Source organism: Anopheles coluzzii, chromosome 3 (genome assembly GCF_943734685.1).
Source record: "Anopheles coluzzii chromosome 3, AcolN3, whole genome shotgun sequence".
Lineage (NCBI taxonomy): Eukaryota > Metazoa > Arthropoda > Insecta > Diptera > Culicidae > Anopheles > Anopheles coluzzii.
In genome coordinates this window covers 95,193,419-95,219,079 of record NC_064671.1, presented here as the reverse complement: position 1 = coordinate 95,219,079, position 25,661 = coordinate 95,193,419, and the positions used below count along the sequence as shown (strand labels likewise).

The following is a 25,661-nucleotide window of genomic DNA, read 5'->3' as shown; positions in this document are numbered from 1 at the left end:
ATGGATGAAAATATGTTACGACAACTGTCATACAATTTGGCCGTATCGGAACAATTTGAATGAAATGGTTACACTGCTGGGGATGAAACTCTATCTCTATCTTTGTGTCTACAGTCTTTCTTTGTGAACGCGTTGGACCGGGTGAATTTAGCATGAAAGTGAATTTGTGCAGAACTATAACTTCGAAAAGAAAAGTAGTTTGAATACATTGAAACCTGGCATCGCAAACAAAAATCATTATATTACATTCTTAGTTCTTTGCCTGAACTTATGATCGCCGCAAAAACTAAAACAAACGGGGTGAAGGCGTTTCTAGCATATTGTTTACATGTGGAGAATAAACTCATGTCGAACTAGTAACATTACTTTACTGTGTGCGTACAGAACAGCATTGAAACGTGGTTGGCCTTGAATCAACATGACGTGCAGCGCGCGCATTCTAATTGTATACAATATCTTGAAAGTTTCAGTAGCTGTTAGATTTTCATTCATATAGTTACCTTATGTTGATGAATAAACTATAAACAATGAAACGTGTATAGCTTGAGTGATTCCATGAAAGCTGTATCGAATGATCAACCAAGATAGCTTTATTTATCAACTTAATGATAAGATAACAATGATTCGAGAATCATTAAAGGGGAGACACAGTTATATAGCAAGAATCAACACATAGAAAGAAACCCGCAAGAGATATGAGGCACATGCGTTATCTAAGGTGGAACGGTGCGCTATCGAATTTGGCGTCGGAACTTAAAGAGTTCCATTATTTCCAACGGCGTAGTGTTGGACGCATCGATTTTCCACATCTAGTGTTTCTAATTATGGAAAAGTAAACCAAAATTACAACAAAGTTTTTATGATTTAAGTGAAGCATTCCGGCGCTTAAAGTGAAATCTGTGGTGAGTTTGATGTTGTTTTGTTTTTTTTTTTCAGAAGCAATGCTATAATCTAGGTGTATTTCTTTTATACCATCTGTTTTTATCTAGACTGCCAGTTCAAATTGTCCTGGATTGGGTGTGTCATATCTATCGATATCTTTGCGTAAAGTGTTATTTAAGTAACTTTACTGACAATAAGTACTAATAAAAATGATGAATGCAGCACGACAAAAACTTTATTTTAACATGGTGCTAATACTAACCACAGGTACATTATTAAAAGAAGATACTTCCGGATTCGTACATGCTGCTGACATAGGAGATGAGGTAAATATTCCAAATCTTTTAATATCATACGTCATGATGCAGTATTGTTCACGCCTTGCTTCATAATTGGTCGACTCAACATGTACAGCCATTTTTGCCAGTATAGGGGATAGTAGATAAATTTTGCTGTAGAATTTCTTACAACTCCGCTGACTAATACTAGTACCATGAAACCAGAGCTTTGATCGCAATTCGTTCTTATCAGTACAGAGAACTTGTTGCCCCATAGAAATGTGTATCGATAAGATAACGGTATTAATGATTTCAGTACGACAGAGTAACCTATAGTTTAGCTCGGTAAGCTTTCTTAGATATAGCAGAAATACAGACAATCGTATCGATAAATGAATTTCATACGCAATTTCATAATATCAGAAGAACACAACTATGAAAAATGAATCCATTATAACAGTGCTCTTCTTAGCTTAGTAAGCTTGCTTAGAGATCTAGCAGAAATACAGACAGTCGTATCGTTAAATGAATTTCATAATATCAGAAGAACAAAAATATGAAAAATTTATCCATTATAACAGTGCTCTCCAATCTTTATACATATTTTATATTTTAATATATAACATATATTGAGGGCATATATTTTGTATGCGCAGTTCAAATCTTTATGATCAAATTAGCATTTTATCATTTTTTGTATTGTTATTAGCTTTTCTTTAAAAAAAAATCAAATCTTTTACGGACCATGTCTTTTCACGGCACGGACCACAGGTTGGAGACCACTGTATTATAATATAATTTAACTATAGCTTCCAAAGACAAAAGCTTGATTTCATTGTATCATTTAATCCCTAACACAAATGCATGTAATGAATCTATCTATTGAGCGGTCCCGTAATACAGTCTTCAACTCGAACGACTCAATAACATTCCCGTCATGGGTTCAAGACTAGAATGGATCGTTTCCCCGTAGCAAGGATTGACTTATCCGGCTGTGTGATAATGGATTAAGTCTCGAAAACCTGTATAGGCCGGCATGTCCGCTTAGGACGGTACGCCAAATAGAAGAAGAAGATGTTCATTTCAATTGTACTTGAAACTATATATTCATTGCGCAGCTTTCTGTATCATTGCTATTATAATACATGGTTTACCTAGCCAATCCGGTATCGTAAAAGCGTTATCGGTCGCCGCAAGTATGTAAATAATACTTGATGTATTAAATATGTAATAAGGTATTTAAAACACTTTTATTTGCAATTTAACTTAAAACAGTTCATTTTCATACATATCACTTACACTACACGTAAAATAGCTTTGTTTTGCCGCTAAAAAGCACGAAAATCCAGAGTAGGTGGCTTTCATACTTTACTATGGCCGATTCATACTTCACAAGGCCCGAATAGAAGTGACAGTGTCCAACTGCGGGTTTACGTCGTCCGAATGAGTGTTCGGCAACCGATAACTCTTTTACGAAGCCGGATTGACAAAATAAACCCTGTATTGTGCATAATAATCAAATTTATATTTGTTGTAGCCCAGAAATGATGCAAATTACACTAAGACACCCACTTCGGCGGCATCAAAACTCTGTGAGAGCTGTAATTGTATCACAGACAAAGGTGTGTTTGACTGTACCAGTAAGCAAATTGGAGCAACATTATTCCCTCTAGAAGACTGGCAATCGCTGAACACAAATGGATTAGACGCGAAGTTGGTATTTCTTGTATCCACTGGCCTGAAAGAAATCACTCACTTTCCTTCCATGAATGTAACATGGTTAGATTTGAGCCACAATGAGATTGCGACAATGAAAACTGGCTGTTTTGCGAATTTAACGCTGCTGCAGGTGCTAGATCTATCGCATAATAGATTGAAGAGTGAATCACTTAATCCAGACGTTTTCGCTGGACATTATTCAACAAACGAATACATGCCATTATCAAAACTACGTGTGTTACGTCTTGGCGCAAACGATTTACATTCACTGAACCCAGATTTATTTGAACATCTCCCTGCATTAGAAGAACTAAGTCTCGAGTTGAATCCATTCAAAGTAATAGACCAACAGTCGGAAATTGCCATCGCCAGTATCGAGCGCCTGGTCAGTCTTGACCTTAGCTATATGGAACTTGAAGATATCCCAAAGTATCTATTCCACACACCGCGCGGACTTCGATATCTTAATCTAACTGGAAACTTACTTCAGGAGGTTCCAGCTGCGTTGTCGTATGCTACCGCCTTAGCATGGCTTAGTCTTGACGAAAATCCAATAAGTTCTATCGTGGTAGGCACGTAAGTATTGAATTTTTTCACTATTTTAATTTGCCCAAACATAATCCTCAAACGCATCTTTGTTAACGTTACAGCGAATTCCCATCATTGAAACAACTGACTTTTCTCAGCCTATCCTATATGAGTCAACTGAAAGTGATCGGTCGTGGAGCTTTCAGCGGACTAGAATCGCTACAAGAAGTACATATTACAAATAACCCGCATCTAACCTATCTTCATGGACATGCGTTTGTGCGTAATGATACTGATAACCCAGAACGCCTTGATTGGCCACCGGTCAAGCGTTTATACCTTCACAACAATAATATATCATATCTCGACGCTCAACTGCTTGTTCAATGGGACACAATGGATGTGATCGACATTCGTGCAAACCCGTGGACATGCGATTGCACAAATCGATGGGTGCTACTTTCATTATTGCCTATTATCGAACGAACAACACCGGCGATCCTAAACAATATTGAGTGAGTATGTGGTATGATTGTAAATAAATAACTTCTTATTAAGCGCCTAAATTAAGCGGCCTAGGCCTGCCTTAATTGCTTGTGGGCTTGGCTGATTCCATTGTTTTATTCTTGGCATAATAGTCAATTCTGCGTATGATTCTAGTCCAGCGATCGGCAAAGTACGACTTGCTAGCCGCATGTGGCCCTTTGATTTCGAGATGGCGGCTCTTAACCGTTTATATATTTCATACAAATTTCACTTTTATTCTACTCTTGTCTTATCTATTTAGCTTCACGTGGAACTCTGCGAACATTTTTGTACAATTTGGCTCTTTCAGTAGTAAAGTTTTCCGACCCCTAGTCTAGTCATTTCATGCTAGACCTTAACCAATTATAAAGAACTATACTTAAAAATATTTATTTGACTTATATTCAACCATTTTTCTTCCGACAGCTGCAAAAGTCCTTCGCAGATGGCAGGATTGTCTATGGTAGATTTAGAGCACAAGCAAACACATCTACGATGCCCCGATGAAGCTGGTAATAATCCTTCAAATGACGGGGCACTTCTTATGGGATTGCTGATAGGTGTTCTCTTAGCGATTCCATTAACTGCCGCGATATGGTGTGTATACAAACGCGGTTGTTTTGGACTATTCGGTAGTGGGACCCCTGCAGCTTATTCGCGTGCGTTCTACAGTCGGACTACACTCAACGAGGAATTTTAGAGTAGAACATAAGGAGAGAGGAAAGAGACGAAACCAAACTGACTTCATTACTTAATATCATATGCCATAACAATTATATTTGTATATTTTTTCACTCCCCGTATTCATAGAAATCGTTTAATTCGTGAAATTAGATAAAATAAATCCCCAATTCTGCTATTTAACAGTGATTTTTTTTTGTTTTGTTTTGCTTTTGTGCTTGAATTATTTGTGTTTTTTTTTTAATGTGTGAATATACTGAGGAAAATATCCGAGCGAATTGAGACATCAAATGTCAAATGCAAAATAAATTTCCTTTTTGTCGAAATTTTAGAACAATTTTAAAAAGTACAAAATTGTAATCCTCAGTTGAAATCAGACAAAATAACTAATTTGGTGGCTATAACCTACCACTTTAAGCAAAATGATACGAAAACTAGCTCCAATTCAAATTAGAGAAGGAAATCCTCGAAATTCAGTTTACGCTAATATTCGAGATACGCAATTGCCTCCGGTCCGCATTAATAGCATATATCGGGAATACCTGTATAGTATGGTATAGTAAAGCATAATATGGAAATACAATTCAACATATGTAGATAATGATTGTTCTTAAGCTTCCTAAGCTGAATAAACCCCATTCATAATAGAAATTACAAAATTATATTGAAAAAAAAAACACATACGCAATTTTTTGTTGTTCCAAGATCCTCTGTCCCCCCATTTGCGAGACAAAAATGATTTTATTGTACATTTTTTATGTTCCGAGAAGTTCTTTGCCTTCTCTATATAACAAACGCCTATCCTATCCTAAATACTACTACTTTTTACGCATCGTAATTTCATTTTTTATGTACATATTTTTGAGTGATAACTAACCGGAGCCCATGAAAGATATTTTATTCAAACAACACATAGCCTTAACTGGTCTGTTTTTACTTTCGTTTATTTAATTTCCCATACGCCCAATTTTGAAGGCGCGTGTAAGTATGTATATGCGTGAGCACCTAAGTGCGAGTCTGAATTCTTTTCAAATTGCGATTCTGTGTATATTTTTCCGCTGCCCATTCATCATTCATTGTCCCAGTTCTACTTTACACTAACTTCGAGTAATATACTCAATATACTCTATCCAAAAAGTTTTATCAAAGTTTCTCACGCATAGACACACACACACACACACACACACACACACACACACACACACACACACACACACACACACACACACACACACACACACACACACACACACACACACAAGCGCGCGATTTACGAATGTTTTTTAGATATTTGGCTTGGTTAAAATAAGTTATAAAATTGTTTGTCCTTTTATGTACATTTACATCCTTTTGGCTATTCCGGTAGTTCTCAGGCTGCCTGCTCCATAAAACGGAAAGACGAAGGAGGATGATGGGGAAGTATCTGAGGGCAAATGAGAATTAGTTGTATAAATTCTATGGTCTTATTCATTTCTGTGTTATAAACTTCAATGGTTTACCCCGCTTTTGCTCACGCATACCTTTTTACATTTATTTATTCCTACCTAATTTTGGACATTTCATTAGCAAAGATGCAAGGAAAACAATTAAGGCTATTTCAACTCGGGTACTGTCTTAAACCATGGCGAAGAAAAGCTTTTCAATAGTATATATTGTAGTACGCGCTGGCACTATTGTTTGTTTAGCTTTGCAGCAAAGGAACTGTGTTTTGTTGATATACATTCGGCGTTTATTTCCTAAGAATATTTTCCGTTTTTCCTCCATTTATTCTCTATCTCTATCATTCGGCGTTTATTTCCTAAGAATATTTTCCTTTTTTTCCATTTATTCTCTATCTCTATCTCTATCTCTATATATTTATACATATATATATACATATATATATATATATATATATAGTCTTTATATATATATATATAGTCTTTATCCGATATATATATATATAGTCTTATATGTATATATAGTCTTTATCCGATATACGCTATCGCACGGGACCGAGCGCAATAGCGTATCTCGAGTTTTCGCGTATAGCGGATTCCTATGGAAAAATAGTTTACACTACCGGTTCAAGGGTTGAAATTTAGCGTCACAGAGTTTTGCATTGAAGTTTTTTGTTATAAAACAGGTATCTTTTGCACAAATTTAATGCAAAATTCATTAAGAACACTAAGGAAATTCAAAAAGAGCATAAAATATTTCAAATAATTAAAATATTTGCAAAAAACAAATGGAGCTGTCAAATTTAGAGGAATCGCGTACTGCGAATTCGCGTATATCGAGTATCGCGTACTGCGGATAATTGCTGTATATATATATATATATATGTATATATATATATATATATATATATATATATATATATATATATATATATATATATATATATATATATATATATATATATATATATATATCTTCTTTCTCGTCGTTATCTTCCTTATTCTCTCACACCCCTTGAAGTTATCAATTATTTTATGCATTTTATGTTACAAAATAAACACCCTCCTTATGTTGTTGCATTATAACAACTAATACCAGATAGTTGATTACTATATTCGCGACACTTGCAGCTATTGCGAACGATGAGAATATACCTGTTTTAGTTTTTATTTGCTTGTCTTCGTCGTCCTTCCTGTTTATTTACATTGTTTAAACATGCATTCATTCCGTAAGAAACTATTTATTACTTTAAAGACGCACAAAATTTACGAAACACAATCTGTATCATTCGCATTTAATTCTCCGACTCCAAAAAAAAATCATTGTCAACTCTCAAATGGTACAATCAATACTAGAATTTTCTTAACATAAATTCGTTGTCAGTTTAAAATGTATCTTGCTTTTGTATCTTGCCCGAGCTATTGCAGACATATGTTGGTAGCTATCAACTAGGTATTTCGATATTTTATGTATGTCATCTGTAAACATATACAAGCCTCAAAATGCCGTAATTGACATTTATCTGAAATTCCCCAATGTTACCGACAGATACATATATTTACAACGTTTCAATCGAATGCACCGTTACCTTAGCTGTTCTTAGTAGTGAAGATGTTTAGTTCAAATTATAGTTATTATATCTTACATTTAAACCGTATGTGCATTATTACTATGGGGTTGCTTGCTCTCGAATAATGTATATATCATATTATTTGATACTTAAGCGAAAAATATTGTGCTAATTTGTATGTTTTGTATGAACTTGGCTATAACTGTGCTGCTATATGCTCGCGAATAAATCAGGTAAACAAGACTCACGAATATAACTAAGGATTGTCTATCATAATTGGCATACGGAGTACTCTATTTGATTCGATTGAAAAAGGTACTAGAGTTTAGATAGAACATTGAAAAAAAAACTTTGTAACGCCGAAACTATGTTGCAAGATAATTAAATTTGGGGAAACATCTCATTTGTTACTTTACATAACGCGTTACATAATATAAGTAGAAAGCCTGTCTGAATAAGCTATCTTCTGTGAATACACTTTTATTTTGAAAAACTTAATAGCTGCTCTTTAGTACGCTTTGCAATGATTACTGAAAAAATATGTGGAAAACGTAAAACAAAATTGAAAGTAATTTTCAATAATTAGGCATTGTTTCTATTAAAAAATTAAAATTTTCAGGACCATTATGCGAGGAAAAAATAGAAAAGAAACTTTTTAACTATCGCACTCACATGCTCTAAGCGAAAAATTGTATTACCCGATATAATTCCGTCTCTCTTAAAATTTGTTTCGTATGCCGAGGATATATAATTGAAAATATTAATATAAACCGCTCTTGACGGATTTTCATGGAATCCAGGTTAACCTGTATCGAGTTTCCTCCGTCAGGCGCACTGGTAACAAAAGATTTTATAATCTTTTAATTGTATCATGCCAGAAGGCACGGCGACAATGATTAAGGGGTTTTTTGGACTCTCGGTACAGAGTATAGTGGCATTTGTTTGCGATCGACACACCGACTATTGGTTACCTACATAACGCTCCTTTCACGATTTACCTTGACAGGTCGAAGGATATAAATATCGCTAATTCTAGCAGCCCAATACATAGAAGTGTGATTCCTCCGTTTGCTCTTAGCTATACTAAAATTCGTACTAGTTTGAGGTGTTCATACGGATTGGTGGGGAAGGAATACAAGATCGATCACGAGAATGCAATGTAATCTGTAACTATAATGTAACCTGTTACAATGTTCTTAGACCCTTTGTCAAGAGCTCAATTGTTGGATACGATACATCGATTTAGATGCGTTTGTGCTACAGTCTAATAGATTGTTAAGCGATGTTGCATGCGACTCTCGCGAAGAGATGCTTGTTGGCACCATTGCGTAATGTTTGGTTAAAAAGAAAAGTGTTTCCACTTGCTTAATCAATACCACCGATCTCCTTCCATAACTTGCATCGTTATCGCATTTCGTCATTTCCTTCATTTTCGGCTTTCCTGACTGGTGCTGGCCGATATGTTTTGTTTGTTTTTAACATGGCTAAATATTCGTAAACCATATGAATGCTGTGGTGATAAGAAGAAAAAGTTTTTAACAAAACAAAGTTGCGATATTTATACAGTAGTAAGCCTACCTAAGCACCCTGGAGCGTTTGCTCACCTCTGAGGTGAATGGGGTGAACGAATGTCTGGTTTAGGACCATTATTGTGCATTAATCGGCTGTCCGTCAATTCGATAGAATATGCATCATCCTCATCTTCTTCGAAACCGTCGTCATTAGCACGCAACGGTTCGGTAACATCATCTAACAATTCTATAAATGAAATGGAATACAAAATCAAATACAATAAAATTAATCAAATTTCGAAAGATATTAGGTGATATATTACCATTTCCAGGCTGGATAGAATTATCCATAGCATCCGGCGAGAAAAAGAAAGACACTCTTTTAAAATTATCGTTAGCATCGGGTAACAACATACGAATGATATCTATAAATGAAGGTCTCGCCGAAGCTCGGTGTTGCCAACAGATTCGCATTAGTTCATAAAGCTTATCCGGGCAGTTTTCTGGACGTTCCATTACTCCACCGTCAATCACGTACCGCAATACTTGATCATTAGTCAGTCCCTGTTAATAAAAAAAGATTATAACATCCGTTAACGTTGTTCTTGTAGCTTTAGCTTGATACCATTTATCAAACATATCTACCTGGTAAGGTTGGGAGGCTAGCGTTGCCATCTCCCAAAGAACGACGCCATAGCTAAATACGTCACTGCTGCTCGAAAACATTCCATCTTTTAAACTTTCTGGAGCCATCCATCTTACTGGCAAAAAACCTTTTGTTCCTTTTCTATAATAGTCAGTTTCGTATATGTCGCGTGTCATGCCAAAATCACCTATTTTTACTGTCAGATCTTCGGCTACCATACAATTCCGAGCGGCTAAGTCGCGATGGACAAATTTTTTTGCTGCAAGGTATGCCATACCGTCTGCAATTTCTATAGCCATTTGATAAATCTGTTTGAGTGTTGGAGGTTGCGGAGATGACTCCTCGCCATTTTCGTAGTCCGGCCGATGACGCCGGAGATAGCTTTTCAAGTCGCCATTTGCCATCAGTTCCATTATCACAAGCGTCGGTTGACCAACAGATACAACGCCATAAAGACGCACAACGTGGTGGGTGTGAAACTCTTTCATAATTGTTGCTTCAATGAGAAAACTATCGCGCTCTCGCTCGGTGGCGTTTTCCGTTACTGTCTTAATGGCACAAGGTACATTAACATCGTTCCCGAGTTTGGTCATGATTCCTTTATAAACCATACCAAACGAGCCTTGTCCAAGCTCTTCTAGTTGGATTATGTGTTCGCGGGGAACTTCCCATTCGTCTACTTTGTAGGTTACTCCGGCATAATCGGGATTGACCTGTGCAAACAACCGCATGTTCGACATCGGTATGTAGTTGTGCTTCAAATAGTAGACGACACCTATGACCAAAACCATAATAATTAGTATTGTCGCAGTGATTACCCACCAGGTTACAACGGTAGAATCTGTGTCGCGTTTTTCTAAATACAGAAATTTTGGCGGAGAATATGGACCATTGCCTGCCGTTGTTGTAGCCATAATGCGAACACTATAGTTGCCTGCCTCTAGTTTTGTCAGTAAAGCATAGCCAAGAAGTGTGTGCACATCCACTGTCACACAGCGCACGGTGGGCTGAACTGAGTCTAGGTCAGTTCGATGGTACTTAATCGAGTAAGACACTAACACTCCGTTGGGCTTTGAGGGACCTTTCCATCGTACACGAATAACCCGTTGCGTATGATTAGACTGATCGTCTAGTTCTATAGAATCTATTGGAATATCGTCCGCTTCAGGCTTAGTTGGTGTGCGGTATATAAACATCGCTTCTGGGCCACAAGCATCCGCCATATCTTGCACCACAACACCAGGAACTTTGGCAGCCGGTTCACGACAAGCGAGTACCCGGAAAGAGTAAAGAGCGAAATGTTTAAAATGTGACAGAGGAAACGTTATTCTTGTTTGATTAGTTGTAGCTCCAAGACTGCGGTAATACTCTTCGTTGGGTTCTTTTCGGATAGGATAACTCGAAGATTGCTTGGGTGCATTCTCAGTGTTTGATGGAAATATGTACGAATTGTTCCCAACCGGAATTGAAACACTGCTGCTACCATCTTCTCTTCGTTTTCGACTGGACTTTGGATTTCTAAAAATAGGCAATATAATTGTTTGTTATCATTTGTATGCAACTATTTGAACTCACCATTATTAAACGTACTTGATATACACATAATTATGTAACCAGTCTTCGAAACCTATTGACATCTCCACCTCATTTATATCTATTTTCGGACCGCTATCTGACTCTGAAATGCTTGATGTTTTGCAGAAAGCCTCACACTCCTCCTTGGAACATTGATTTTGGTTGTCTTTGGCCGGTACTACCGTGGTAGCAATTGATGTGCTCTCTGCGGGAATGTTTGGCTTGGACGAGGGTTTTTCAATTTCTGTAAACATTTTTTTTTGTATTTAAGTTAACAATTACAAAGAATATATCATACCATCGTGGCAATAATTCCTTTGTCTGATCATTTCATTACGCTCGTCATTTAGTGTAGCGCCGATTCTGTAAGCTGATAGTTTTCCATTGATTTTGGTTGGCTCCTGCCATGATACAATCTGTATGGTTTTAAAAAAAAGAGTAAAGTAATAAATAAGAATACTTCAAAAAGACTATCAAATATCATACTATACGCTAACTTACCAGTGTGTCATTATCTATGTAAACGTGTAAATCTTTAACGATTCTCGGTGTCCCAGGAGATGTTCGAAAATATGTGATATCCGTTTGCCCACCTAAATTCTCTGAAGATAGCGTGTACGTTTTAACATAATATGCATATTGTGTAAAAGCTTGCAATTTCGTTAGAATATGGGTCGCATCATCATTTTCCTGTATGTATGCTACGTCGTCGACCCGCCATCCCTGAGAATTGCAGGCATCTCGTCCATCGTAAAACGTAACATTTTCGTGTGGTGCTTCAATATAGTATACAACATAGCCGAGTAACTGTCTCATATCGGGTAGGTCCTTAAATGCATCCCACTGAATGACAGCTAATTCCAACGAAATTTTAGTCGGGTGTGTGTTGAGTTTCTTTATTTCACACGCCACTCGGACTCCATTGGTTTTGTTTAACTGTTCTTCATTTTCAATGCCTACACCTTCATCAAAATGACTTTTCAGAGAAGTAATCTTCTTAACACATAACATAGGGTTGTCATTAAAACGAACATTGCCACGTTTAATGGTAACATTTTGATTCCATAGCTCCTGAAGGTTCTGGTTGTCGATCACACTCAAAGACAGACTGCAAATACACATACACAGTGTTCAAGATCCATTTAAAAGGCGTATTCGATAAATATACTTACTTCGCGTTTAAAACGGTTCCATGAATAATCTTAAGATTTCGAAAAAATCCCAACGACATTAGGGCGTATGAACGAACAATGGTTAGGTAACCATAGATCTCTTCGATTGAGTAAAGTACTTTCTCCAATTCACGTACAACGTTTTCTAGAAATTGACATACACAAAAAAAATATCAAAGTTATTACGTTTCATTTCAAAGTTTCATTTTTGCAACATGTGGAATGTGTTTTGGTAATTGAATTATGCATACCTCCTCCAAGTTGGCGCAGCCTAATCGAAAGTGATCCTTGAATGATCGTACATCCGCGCAATTGTTGCATTTGCGATATGCTTTCAATGACCATTCCCTTGCATTCGCTGCGACACGGGCCCTTACATGGAACGCACGCCAAACGTTGCGATCCAGTAGCGCGTGTCAGAGTGTATCCTAAGGGACAATCAAGTCTACATTCACCCTGCGCAGGGACATACGGATAGTTGTCGGTGATATCAGCTATGCGCTGAAGGGGTTTATATATTTTGTAACATTCTTCTTCCGTTAAACATCGACTTTCACTGAAGAGAAACATGTGATCCGGGCATTTGTCTACACATCTTGTTTGGTTGTTGTGAATGTAATAATATTTTCGACACACCATACAGTGTGATTTGTTATTACTGCTGCACTGACCAAGGCAGGATGTACTACAGCATTCACCTGTTTTATTGCATGACTTTGGACAATGTGCCGGACATTCTGGGAAACGCAGAAAAGAATATTAATAAAACGGATCTTTATTCTACCGTTGTATTATTAATACAACGTTAAATGAATGATATTCAACATACTTTGCTGGCAGTGATTAGTTGACCAACACAGATGGCTTGCTTTTTCGTTATGAATGAGGCGGTTTACGTCTCTCAAGGGACATCGAATCGTCTGTGTTATACCGCTTGGTAATGAAACGGTGACGTTACTTGGGCAAGTGGTGCATTCGTTTCCATCTTGATTACCCTGGCCATTATTATAGTTTATAATATGTGTTTAATAGTACAAGAGTAAATTAGTATTTTGTTATCATGATACATAGTTTACAAAGCAACATATTACAAAAAACGGAAGCTTTACTTTTTTTACTATTTCATTTACTTTCCTATCTAGTTAAATTGGCCCGGTTACAGGATTATGCAAAAGATCTTTGCAAACTAAGGGTGTTGGCAACGCTCATCCAAAGCGATTTTATCGGACGAAATTTATAACGGATTTGACAGATAACATCAGACAAGAAATCGCATTCTTCTCCTTCTACTGCGGATATGCCTATACAATATGAATACCGCCTATAAAATATTCTCCCTGATCCTCCAGGATCGTCTTGTCCCTCACGTCAAAAAGATAATCGGAAACTATCAAAGAATATTCCGAAACAGAAAATCAACCACTGATCAGATCTTGGAGAAGATGACAGAATACAAAAACAACACGTACCATCTCTTCGTTGACTTCTAAGCCGCATATGATAGCACGGGCTTGCCTGTCTTCTATTCAACTTGGCGCTAGAGAGGGTCATCCGGGACTCGAGAGTGGAGAGTTCGGGAACCATCTTCTTTAATCATCCCAGATCCTAGCATACGCTGATGATATAGACATCATTGGTCTGCGTCTCTTCTATGTAGCAGAAACCTACCAAGGGATCCAGCAGGCGGCAGAGAACCTCCGATTGCAGATCAACGAGGCAAAAACCAAACTGATGATGGCAACATCAGCGGCCCTACCAATAAATAATCCAAACCTACGTACGTAGTTTATAGTACCTATATAGTTCCGGTACTCACATACGCCTCTGAGACATGGACACTGTCCAAATCTGACGAAACCCTCTTAGCCGCGTTCGAGAGGAAGATGCTCAGAAGGATACTTGGCCCCGTATGTGTGGAAGGACAATGGAGAAGCCGCTATAACGACGAGCTATACGAGATGCACGGCGACCTCACTTTCATGCAGCGCATCTAGCTCGCCAGGCTCCGGTGGGCTGGCTATGTTGTGCGCTTGGAAACGGACGACCCAGACCTTAAAGTCTTTTTAGGCCGTCCACAAGGAGAGAGAAAGCATGGTAGGCCCAAATTGAGGTGGCAAGATGGTTTGGAGGCGTCCGTAATTAAGGCCCGGATACAGGGATTTCCAGGACTCTTGACTCTTATAGGAAGTGAACTTCATATGATAGAAATTGGACTCTATGGTACCCTTTTTGGACAGGCTCCTAGGAAAATCCTATCGCATATGTCCAACAAGGCTATAGAGTCCAATTCCCATTACTTTAAGTTCATTTCACGTAAAGGTCGCTTTATAGCCGAAGTGGACGTGAAATCGTCCCATGAAACGTTGAAATTTTATTTTTTATATTAAATCCTGGAGAATTCAGTCGCTCTGTCGGCGAGGAATTAAAGCTTAAATCAAAACAAACAATACAGAAATTCAAACAAGACTAGTTATGACTATATCACACATACTTAGGACTCTGTAGGATTATTTAAATTCGGCGAGAAATTAAAGCTTAAATCCAAACAAACAATACAGGAATTCTAGCAAGACTCGTTAGGACCATATCGCCTATAGGTAGGACTCTGTAGGATCATTTAAACTCGTTTCCATTTAATTAATGTTTTCATTATTCAAAAATGTGTTAATAAACCTATTGAATATAATAGCAGATAAATAATAAAAATTTATTAAATTACATTGAATTGAATGAAGAATATGTTAAATGCTAATTTAACATTTTATATTAATTTTTATGTCAATTTAAATACTCATAATAAATACTAATTCAATTTAAATTCAAAATTTAAAAAAAATTACATAAATTAACTAAATATAATCTAAAATCATTATTAATCAAGTATATTTTGGCTGTAAAACATGATACTCGACTTACACGAAAAACAATAATGTCACCAATCGCATTGTTTGATATCACCAACTATTTTGTTCCTAAATTTTTGTAATCGATTAATTAAATCCAAGCAAAAACTGTATTCTTCTAAATTGCGACTCACAATCATTCGCTAAATTTGATCCTGTATCTCAAAAGTTTGCCGACCGCTGAGTTAGCTGATCAATTCCAAACTAATTTGAAAGTGAAAACATTTACACTACCAACCTAGTTGGGTCTCTATGGCGATCATTTGTTAATCAAATCAATTTAACCTAGAATTTTTTAAACAGCTTGATCTCTTTTAATTCCATACGTAGTTTAGAACCCCTTATATACTATATAAAGACAGAAAAATAATGACGAGCTAGGCCGTTCCGGGTCGTTTCTAACTCTGTACGAGCTAGTCGACTCAGCCACTAGTGACAACCGACCTTCTCCCTATAAGTTAAACCTTCTTTTTATAAATTGAAAAAAGTTTTTTTTTACCAATAGAAATTCCTTAAAGGCCGGGCTACATTGATCGTACTTCGTAGTGTAATTTTATTTTTCACTAGCGCATCTGGCGGCGGCTGACCGAAGCATTTTTCCAAACAATTTAGAACCGCTTCAGAAAAAATGTTATTTTTCCATATTTTTTAATTAATTTGGACAAAAAAAGTTTTGTAAAAAGAAGCTGCACATGTCCTGCACGCATTGCATCCATTTTCGTGACAAAAAACGATGGAAAAACTACTTAATTTTGAGATCCGGCATGGCCATTCGATGGCCTCGATGACAAAAAAAGCTTCCACCAGCGGCCGCCAGATGCGCAAGTGAATATCAAAAATACACTTGCGAGTACGCACAGTGTCCCCCGGCCTTAACAATCTCTATAATAGAAATCTAGTAAAGACTGATTAACATTACTTTCCAGCGGTTGCTTGATTGCTTTTTACACAGTTTACATCAAAGTGTATTGATGTATCACCGTATTAATACACGATGCGCAATCTCAGATTGCGCATATATTCGTTTTATCAAAACATATGTCATTTCGCGTAGCCAACCCTGAGCTATAAACGTCATTTCCATACAATTTCAGATTGCGCCAAGATTGCGCATAAATTTTCAAGATTATATGTCCGAGATATATAAATATTTTTTGACAGATAAATATATCAAACCGATCCGTTTGACAGACAAATTTATGCGCAATCTGAGATTGCGCATCGTCTATTGCTACGGTCAGGTCGGCTTATCCAGTGCAATTTGACGTCTAAAAACGAAAATAGGAAGAAAACCTGGTTTGAAAGTTAGATCCATAACAAACTGGGTGCTTTGATGATTGTTCCATACACTTTTTTCTAAGTCTATCCCAAGTTTTCACAATTTTACACGATATTTGAGAACAATCAGAGGTCTGTTGAATGAAACAAAATGATGTATTCAAGGGCACTATGATAATTTCCTTACTTTAAGTATGATACCGTATTTGATTCGGTTGTTTGCATTTTGATTTTTTTGCATAATCAGAATTTAGATTTTTTTTATCAGAAGGAAATGTTTTGTTGGAATCCGTAAGTAAGTTTTTTGGCTTCTTTCTTCGTGCTACGCCTGAGTAAAACCTCATACCATTTCTGCGAGATACTGTTAAAACTTTAAGCCATACTAGATTTGGTTATGGAACAAACTGTCTAATTGTGTGTCGATGTATTGGTATGGAAGAACACTATAAGCCCACCTGATATATACACTCACTTCGGGAAGAAACCTCGGTTTGACAGTTAGATCCATAATAAACTGGGTGCTATGATGATTTTTCCGAATACTCACTCAGAAGTCTGTCCAAAATTTTCACTATTTTCTACAGTTTTTGAGAGTAATTCGTGATAAGATGAACGGAACTTGATCATGTGTAAATTGGAACTCTGATCAGCTATTGGTTAGAACTCTTTAAAGCGTTCTACCGTTTTTTGTTTGATTGGTTGCTTCCTGGTTGTACGCATTAAAAAATCACTTCCTATGTATCATATATAGCGAAGCAACGGTTTTATTGGGAACAGATGACCTTCATATCTTGATATCAATCCAAAAACTGACCGTTAAGCTGCTTTTTAACTTCTTTCTTCTAACTACTTGAGAGTACCACCAACTACCATTTCTGCGAGACACCGTTTTATCTTCAAGGTTAGGTTTGTGTTTCAATACTTCCGTTTTAGCTTTAGGTTTGTGTTTCAATACTATTCTCAATTCTAATATTGGGGGCCTTCACGATTCTAGTTAGTTTTTTGTATGGAGTTTGACAGTTGGAGGCTGAAATCATGTAAACACTCCATACAAAACCACAGAAAAAGCTAGCCTGCAATTTTCAGTCTAGATTATTCTAGCCACAAAGCTAGAATTAGATTCAAGTACCTTCTCGAAAACACGGGTTTGTTTACATTTATCCCAAGGTGCATTAAAGAGATCAGGTGATGTAATATAGAATCAAAGTGTATGTAGTTCAGGTGGTCTTATAGCATTTTTTTATAACCAATTTTGAGCATCACTTTTTAACAGAACGAGTGAAAACTTTTGCTCAAACGAGCTTTCTGGAGGCTTGACGAATACTCAAAACACTCTTAAAATCTTCATTCAGAAGCAGAAGCGATAAAAATCAGCCTTCTAAATTCATACACCTTGGGATAAGCCCACCTGTATATTATACTCACTTAGATAGCTGCTCGAAAACTGCTATACAATGCAAACCCATTCTCCTCCATCCGTATGTAGGACTCTTGTATAGCTTTACTGATTCTTTACTAAGTTAAAACACTCCTGTATTTTATACTCAGCCTCTGACTTAGCCTTCAACAGATAGATAACAGTACATCCGCTAAAATCATCTAACAGCTTCATAAAATATCTGTTACCTCTCGGGGTAGTAACTTCCATTGGGCTTCCAATGTCAGAATGAATTAAATCACCAACTGTATGCTACTTACTTAAGGATTCTTTCGAGAACGAAAAACGACTCATCTTTTCTTCACCCCACATTCCGCAGACACACTGAACATCGCACTTCTTCATTTGTAGTTCATATCCAAGTTCTTTTCGAACAATCGCAGAGATTGCTTCGGGATCTCTATGACCTAAACGACGATCCTCCAGTTGTTCACACAATTCCGAATGTTTCGATTTTGTAAGTAGTACTTTTTGGACGTAATTTTTCAGCCGATAGAGTCCACCTTGTGGTGGTACCGTCGCCAACTCGTACGAATTAACAACATGCCCGTCTTGGGTTTAAGCCTCGAATAGACCGTGCCCCCATACGTACGACTGACTATCCTGCTATGTGTAATCAATAGGTCACTGACAGCCTAGCTCACTTCACTAGTGAGCTAGGGGGAGGCCTTGACCGACAACGGTTGTTGTGCCAAAGAAGAAGAAGAAGAAGAGTCCACAACGTTGCTTGCTTAAAAGCATTGTTTCTTATCATCGCATTTGAAACCGTTTCTATCCAATAAAATGTTGAATCCAAGATCGCAAATATTACTCACCGAGCGCAAATTTCCAGCAAGTGACGGAACAATCATAACATCGTTAAGCGTAACCTTCACTCGATCGCCATTTTCTAGTAAAGGTGTCGTCTTCACTCGATCACCATTGTCACCTTTATTCGCTATATTCGTCCCATCAACTAAGCAAATCTCCGGTTATCTGGACGGATTTTTGTATAAAAAAAACATTGTTCGTCATATGTTAGGTCGCACCAGAATCCAAATACCACCAGTTTCCTTCACATGCTTGGTTCTTTTACCAAGTAAGCTCTGTCACCTCTCTGGTTGTTTTTCATACTAAAATCTTTTCGAACGTCTGCCATCAGTGGACAATCTCGAATAAAATGTCCCTCTTCTTAACAAAAATGACAAACGCCACGTTTCTTCATCTTTGGCAAAACCTTGATGATACTTCCAATTTTCAACGCCTTTTTATCACACGAGCCACTTTGAAAATCGTAACGTTCTTGCCTGCTTTCACTTCACTTGCCACTCGTCACGCAATTTATTCTTCACCAAATCCTCCATGATTTGATCCTTCGGGTAGCTTTTGATGACGTTGATTAGTGTTCCGTAGGACATAGAGAGCCTTGAAAGCATTACAGCCACAAACTGTGGAGGCATTAAGCCCTCATCTGCCACTTCCAAACGAACGTGCATCGCCGTCAACTGCTTAAGATGCTCCGGAAGATTGCCGTCTTCTGGCAGCTTCAAAGAACACATCTTTAGCTTTACCGTCATCATCGTATTCATAGATTCTACTTCATGGATACTCAGGAGAGTGTCCCACATTTCCTTCGCGGTAGTTTTCCGGCAAATGTGGACCAACAGGTCGTTTTCCACGGCTAAACCAATCATATGACGCGCCTCTCCGTCTTTTTCAGACCAGATCGCCATCTCTTTCGCCGCCGTTGGTTTCGGATCTTTCACGGTTTTCATCAACTTCTCTTTCACGGTTGGGCGGATCTTTCACGGTTGGGCAGTACAAAACCTAGACCGTTTTATAATTTTTGATCATAGAGGGCTATGAAATGAGTGAAAATGAGCGTCGCAGCGAACGTTCTCGGGAACGAACGATTTCTCCGATACGGCTGATTGTGTTCAACCAACTCTTGCAGTCGTATCGGGAAACTCGTTCATTCCCGGGAACGCTCATTTTCACTTATTTCATAGCCCTCTAGATCAAAAATTAGAAAACGGTCTAGGTTTTGTACTCCCCAACCTAGTGGTACAACCCTGTCCACTCATGAGCGACGAACGTTTATCGACGAACGAGTTCCCCGATAGGGCTGTTGGTCAGTCACTTGGTCGTGACATTTTCAGTCGCTGATCATCCCGATGGTCATGGGAGATATACGGTGCGTGCGAGTGGTTCCAAGAAACATAATTGGTATCACGTTTTAAACAATAACGATTTGAATTTCAAAATTATCTACCACTTATAAACATGTCAATTAGTTTCTGGTACACTATACACTTCCTAACTAATAAAATATTTGGAACGGTTTTTTATTGTTTGAATTTTAGAAAAAAAAACAAAACAAATACGTTTATCAAAAATTGATTACACAGTCAATCAGGGCAGTAGCGGAACTTGGGGCAAGTGTGCCACCTTAAGCATTGCAAGTTATAACTCACTAAAACGTGTTTTTCAAAAGCCGATTTAAATCTCATAACCATTTTACATCTATTTCCTCACTTATAAATGAGTTTCGCTAGAAAAAAGTGCAAATAAAACAGTTTTTGAAGCGTTTTAAAAAGGGTCCAAAAAGACGTTGTTTTTTGGGCTATGGGGCAAGAGTGCCACTCGTATGGGGTAAGACGGCCACCTGGCTAAAATAACCGTATTTCTTAGATAATTGGAAATCATTACGTTTGTACCACTAGTGTATGTATTCCTACATGTATTTAGTCACCAATGAACCCTTTTTGACCACCAACTGTACCACAATATGGTTTGTTACTGTTATGTTTTTCTGGCGTGGAATCCGCTCACAATAGCGCACCATTCCGCAGCACGCTACAACAATGTTTACATTTTTGACAGCTCGCGCCTATGAAAGATGGTGGCACACTTGCCCCAAACAGAGATGGCACACTTGCCCCAAAAGTTTTAACTTTTTTGAAATTGAATTTTTCAGTGACAAAAAGAAAGTTTTTTTCAACTAACCCCACAAAAAATTTCACGTTTTCTCAGCTATACGGTGGTGTAAATATTTTCTCGGTTGATTGTTCGCATGATTTTTGAAAGCTTATTTGGTTGGATTAAAAAATTATAATATTCTGCTCAATTTTGAAAATCAATATAAATCAGTTCAAAACAATGGGGAATATCGATTGGTCTATATGAAATTCGGCTCAGTATACCTAGTCATTGGAAAGGAACCAACTGTATACACAATTGATCATTAAACTAAAGATTTTAAGGAAAAATGCCCCAAATTCCGCTATATTTGTAATCTATTCGATCACTGTTATAATATTTGCATATAACGATTAAAAAGGCACACGTTTGTACGAAAGCGGGTTGACATTCGAGAAAGGGTATTGCAGATCATTAAAATTATCCCATCGTCCCCCGTTGCATATCATCAACGTTTGCAAACTTCTTACTGCAATCATTGCATTGCTTAAAAAATAATCGGGAACGGGTTCAACAATCTTGATATAAAGAGAGAAACCTTGTAAAACCGTAAATTTATTTTCCTTGGCCCATTTTCCAGAAAAGTGTTGAAGTCTAGAACAAATGCATTGAAACCTTTTCCGAATCTACACCGAATCAATAAAATTAACTGGTAGAGATTTTTTTCTTCCATGTTTGTCATTGATAAATGGAGAATTAAAGTATTTCGACTTTGAGAATAAAATTCAGAAAAGATTCATATCTATACTTACTTTAATCCAGTTTTCGCCATAAGGCGCTATAGCTTTCCAATCAATCGTATCTGCATGGCATAAATTAGGGTTCTTCTCGATGCGCACGCCACCACGTTGAATATCTATTAGTGAAGTTAGCCCCAACTCCTAAAACAATTCCGAAATAAACATCGCAGTATTTTGAAAAAATGGTACGCCTCTGCTTAATAATATAGACGAGGAAATAAATCTATTCAAACTAACATAGTATTATTTAATAATTTTCAATGCAAATAGCTGTACTTACCTTGATGTGCATTAACTCGTACACTACAAGAGCATAATTGTTGGCCAGTTCACTTCCTCTAATAACAGTAAGGTTAGGGAATAGTTGCCCTAAAGTTTGCAGACCGTTTACACGAAATAACAGCAGATAGCCTGTGATTTCCGTCAGCAGTGGGAAAGTGTAATTATCAAAACTGTCGTTGCCATATTTGTCAATAAGCATAATTTGCACAAATCCTTCAACCACCCGACAGTTTCTTAGTCGATCCAGATGAAGTGGAGTGTTCCGCACATCCACGCTCGAACAGACTACACACACGTAAACAGAAACAATTGTAGATAAATTAAATTATTAATCACAATAAACACATTTTTTATAGAGACTTTGAGCCGATTGGCATAATTCGGCTCTTCCACGCAACAATAAACACATGTGCGTGGGGCAATTACATCAAACATATTTTTCAAAAACTCAAGCTATTGAATAACGTTAACTAAAAAAATTGCCTTGTCTGTGTTTTATTTCAGCGTTTTACTAAAATAGGATTTATAATCCTATTTCATTTTTTTCGTTCAGGAAGAACTGCCCGTTTTGCGTTACCCTACTTCAATTTAACCGCTATTTCATTATTTTATTTCATTATGCGTACTGTGAAATCAAAATTCTAAAAAAAAACTAGTAATAGGATTCGCTACAAACAAAGACAGCGAGATTTACAGGTGAAGGGTACGTAGAAGCAAGGAGAAACGGTATGAAACACAAGGATGCGAGAGCGCGTTTTGTCTTTCCCCAGCTCCTTCTTTTGAAACAGCCAGATAAACGGCCGTATCGGGGAGCTTGTTCGTCGAAGAACGTTGCTCATGAGTGACCAGGGTTGTACCACTAGACTGGGCAGAACAAAACCTAGACGGTTTTCTAATTTTTGATCATAGAGGGCTATGAAATGAGTGAAAATGAGCGTCGTGGCGAACGTTCCCGGGAACGAACGAGCTTCCCGATACGGCCGAAAGTCTTCTTTTGGGTGAATTTGCGGGTGCACGCACACCATGTTAAAAATAACCCGCTCTTTGTCCGTAGGGATTTCCGCGGTATAACCTACAATATTTTTTGCTAAAACCGATTCTAACCTATTTGACATACATTGTTTTATTGTATTGTTTCTTTAATAAGCATTACTAACGATCCCGTTAGGTGCAAGAAAGCATAAGCGCTTCCGACCCGTTGGTACAGCGAGTTCGGGTCGGGTCAGTCTAGGGTGGTTTCATTCCAACCCGTGGTTCCAGTGAGTTCGGGTCCCGAATGATGAGTAGGTGCAAAAAAGCATAACCGCAAGGCCAGACGAGGTCAGATAACGCATCACAGCAACCAGCTGATGTGCAATGTAAACGAATAACGTGTACAAAATCACAACTAAATCCATTAAAAATCTTCAAAATCAAGTATTTTGTTAATTTCCAGTCAACAGTTCATCATTTCTTCCCATTTGTGAATATTCCGCTTAATACAAGGTTTTCCAATTGTGTTTAGACTAGCAGCATACTTTTTTTTGAATACAGTCTGTTCCCGAGTTACGCGGTTCTCGACTTACGCGGATTCGAAGATACGCAGTTTTCTAAATTTGACAGATCAAATGTCCAATCTAGGCATGGGCAAAACGATTCTTTTCACCGAACGCGAACGAACTAGTTCGCTCACCAAAAAGAACCGAACGCGAACGACGATTCTTTCGTTCTTTGTTTCATGAGGTTTTTATTCACAAAGAACGCTCGTTATCTTTTTTATTTACCCACCATAGACGCATGCTGTAGCCAAAGAAGTACTCATTCTGCGGTTGAAACCAATCATTTAAAAACATTAAACACTCGGCTGTCTGGTCAACACAATCCATCGCAAAACCGACCAAAAACTAGATATATAGGAAACAATAGGACCAAATTCTATTTAAAAAAACTACTTAAATATGGATCAACATGATGAGCGCAATCAATTCAGTTCAGTTCATTTGCGAACAATGACTAATCCGTTTGAACGGGCTCGATCTATTGAATTGTATAGGTATAATTTCCATGCCAACAGAACACAGATCGAACACCAGTTCGAACGCGTTCGATGAATTCAGTTGTGTAGGTACGATTTACACACCAACAGAACACAGATCGAACACCAGTTCGAACGCGTTCGATGAATTCAGTTGTGTAGGTACGATTTACACACCAACAGAACACAGATCGAACACCAGTTCGAACGCGTTCGATGAATTCAGTTGTGTAGGTACGATTTACACACCAACAGAACACAGATCGAACACCAGTTCGAACGCTTTCGATGAATTCAGTCGTATAGATACGATTTCCACACCAACAGCACACGTATCGAACACTGCTGGACAAATTCGACGGCGTTCGAGGAATTGAGTTGTATGGGTATGATTTCAACACCAACAGGGTACATTTTGATCTCTGACGACCCGTTCGCACGGTGCGAGAAAGAGCGAGAAAGCAATATGATTTTGCACGTTTTATTACCACATTTATGTGTGCCGTCGAACACTGAACGGAACGTTCGAACGCGTTCGGTGTAGTCAGTTTTTCCAAAAGTCCTGGTCGTTCTTTTTGTTAAGAACCTCGTTCGTTCGTGCACTTTACCGAACTGTTCGAACGGTGCGATTCTTTTATTTATTTTATTTTATTCATTTTACACATGCCTAGTCCAATCAGTACAATTTGCCTCAAGAAATGTACAATGCAGTATGAATTGCTTTTTTGCTAATACATTTAAACCACTTACAAGCGAAAAATATCAGAATGTTCTACACGAATCGTATCAAATAAATGATAAAGTGTATAAAAGCACTACATTGAATAAAAAGAACCGAGTAACCAATTGTAATTTGGTCAAAAACCGCGAAATTCGACTTACGCGGATATTCGAGTTACGCGGATTTCTCGGGAACGCACAAACCGCGTAACTCGGAAACAGACTGTAGTCGCAATAGATTCTTGACTAGTATCCTCTATTTTTGATTGCGTGCAATGTATTATTGACTAGGAGCAATTGATTTCAGCAGGCCGGTTGCTGGCGCGGAATGACCAGATTGTTTTTAGAGGTTATCGGTAGGAAAACTAAAACAAATTCGGTAATTTTCGGTAAAAACAACTTTTTATTCACTCATAAAATTCATTGAATTGCAATTTTATCGTTGAACGTTCAATACTTAGAAAAATATTTGATATTTGGTAAAAAAAATAATAGTTTTAGTGTGCTCAATTGTACGGGGTAAGCAAGCATGGGGGAAGCATAAGCGACTCCGACCCGTTGGTGTAGCGAGTTCGGGTCGGGTCGGGTAAGGTAGGTTCAATACTCGACCCGAACTCGTTGCACCTACGGGTCGGAGTCGCTTATGCTTTCTCGCACTTACTCATCATCGGGTCGACCAGAACTCACTGCATCCAAGGGTCAGATTTGATTCCGATTCCGACCTAGCGCACCCGCTGCATCCACGGGTCGGAATCGATTCCCGAATGCAGAGCCGACAGCATACGATTCTATCTTCACCAT

At 37.8% G+C, this 25,661-nt stretch overlaps 3 protein-coding genes across 4 annotated transcripts in view; 1 reads left to right on the top strand and 2 right to left on the bottom strand.

Moving 5' to 3' along the window:
• Nucleotides 1–118: 118 nt before the first annotated feature.
• On the top strand, nt 119–4,802 carry LOC120956407 (slit homolog 2 protein). 2 transcript variants are annotated; one of them, XM_040377859.2, is made up of 5 exons: nt 119–902; nt 990–1,208; nt 2,698–3,455; nt 3,530–3,922; nt 4,359–4,802. In XM_040377859.2, the coding sequence occupies exons 2-5, from the start codon at nt 1,092–1,094 to the stop codon at nt 4,630–4,632; spliced, it is 1,542 nt and encodes a 513-aa protein (XP_040233793.2). In that variant the 5' UTR covers nt 119–902; nt 990–1,091; the 3' UTR covers nt 4,633–4,802. The 2 variants fall into 2 exon arrangements, with proteins under 2 accessions (XP_040233793.2, XP_040233794.2); XM_040377860.2 differs by lacking the exon at nt 119–902 and having other exon boundaries at nt 973–1,208.
• A 2,402-nt stretch (nt 4,803–7,204) lies between these two features.
• LOC120954824 (insulin-like receptor) lies at nt 7,205–19,101 on the bottom strand. The gene is made up of 11 exons (XM_049609183.1): nt 18,962–19,101; nt 13,357–13,522; nt 12,779–13,264; nt 12,528–12,672; nt 11,857–12,463; nt 11,654–11,771; nt 11,371–11,599; nt 9,780–11,298; nt 9,458–9,698; nt 9,202–9,381; nt 7,205–9,133 (listed from the first exon to the last, which is right to left on the bottom strand). Exons 1-10 carry the CDS (start codon nt 18,995–18,997, stop codon nt 9,224–9,226), a joined length of 3,705 nt encoding a protein of 1,234 aa, XP_049465140.1. The 5' UTR covers nt 18,998–19,101; the 3' UTR covers nt 7,205–9,133; nt 9,202–9,223.
• Nucleotides 19,102–22,296: 3,195 nt separating this feature from the next.
• The window catches only part of LOC120956334 (uncharacterized), a 76,732-nt gene continuing 73,367 nt past the window's right edge, over nt 22,297–25,661 (bottom strand). The window contains exon 15 of the mRNA XM_049609184.1: nt 22,297–22,411. The gene's annotated coding sequence lies outside the window, so the exon portion shown is untranslated. The remainder of the gene's footprint in view (nt 22,412–25,661) is intronic.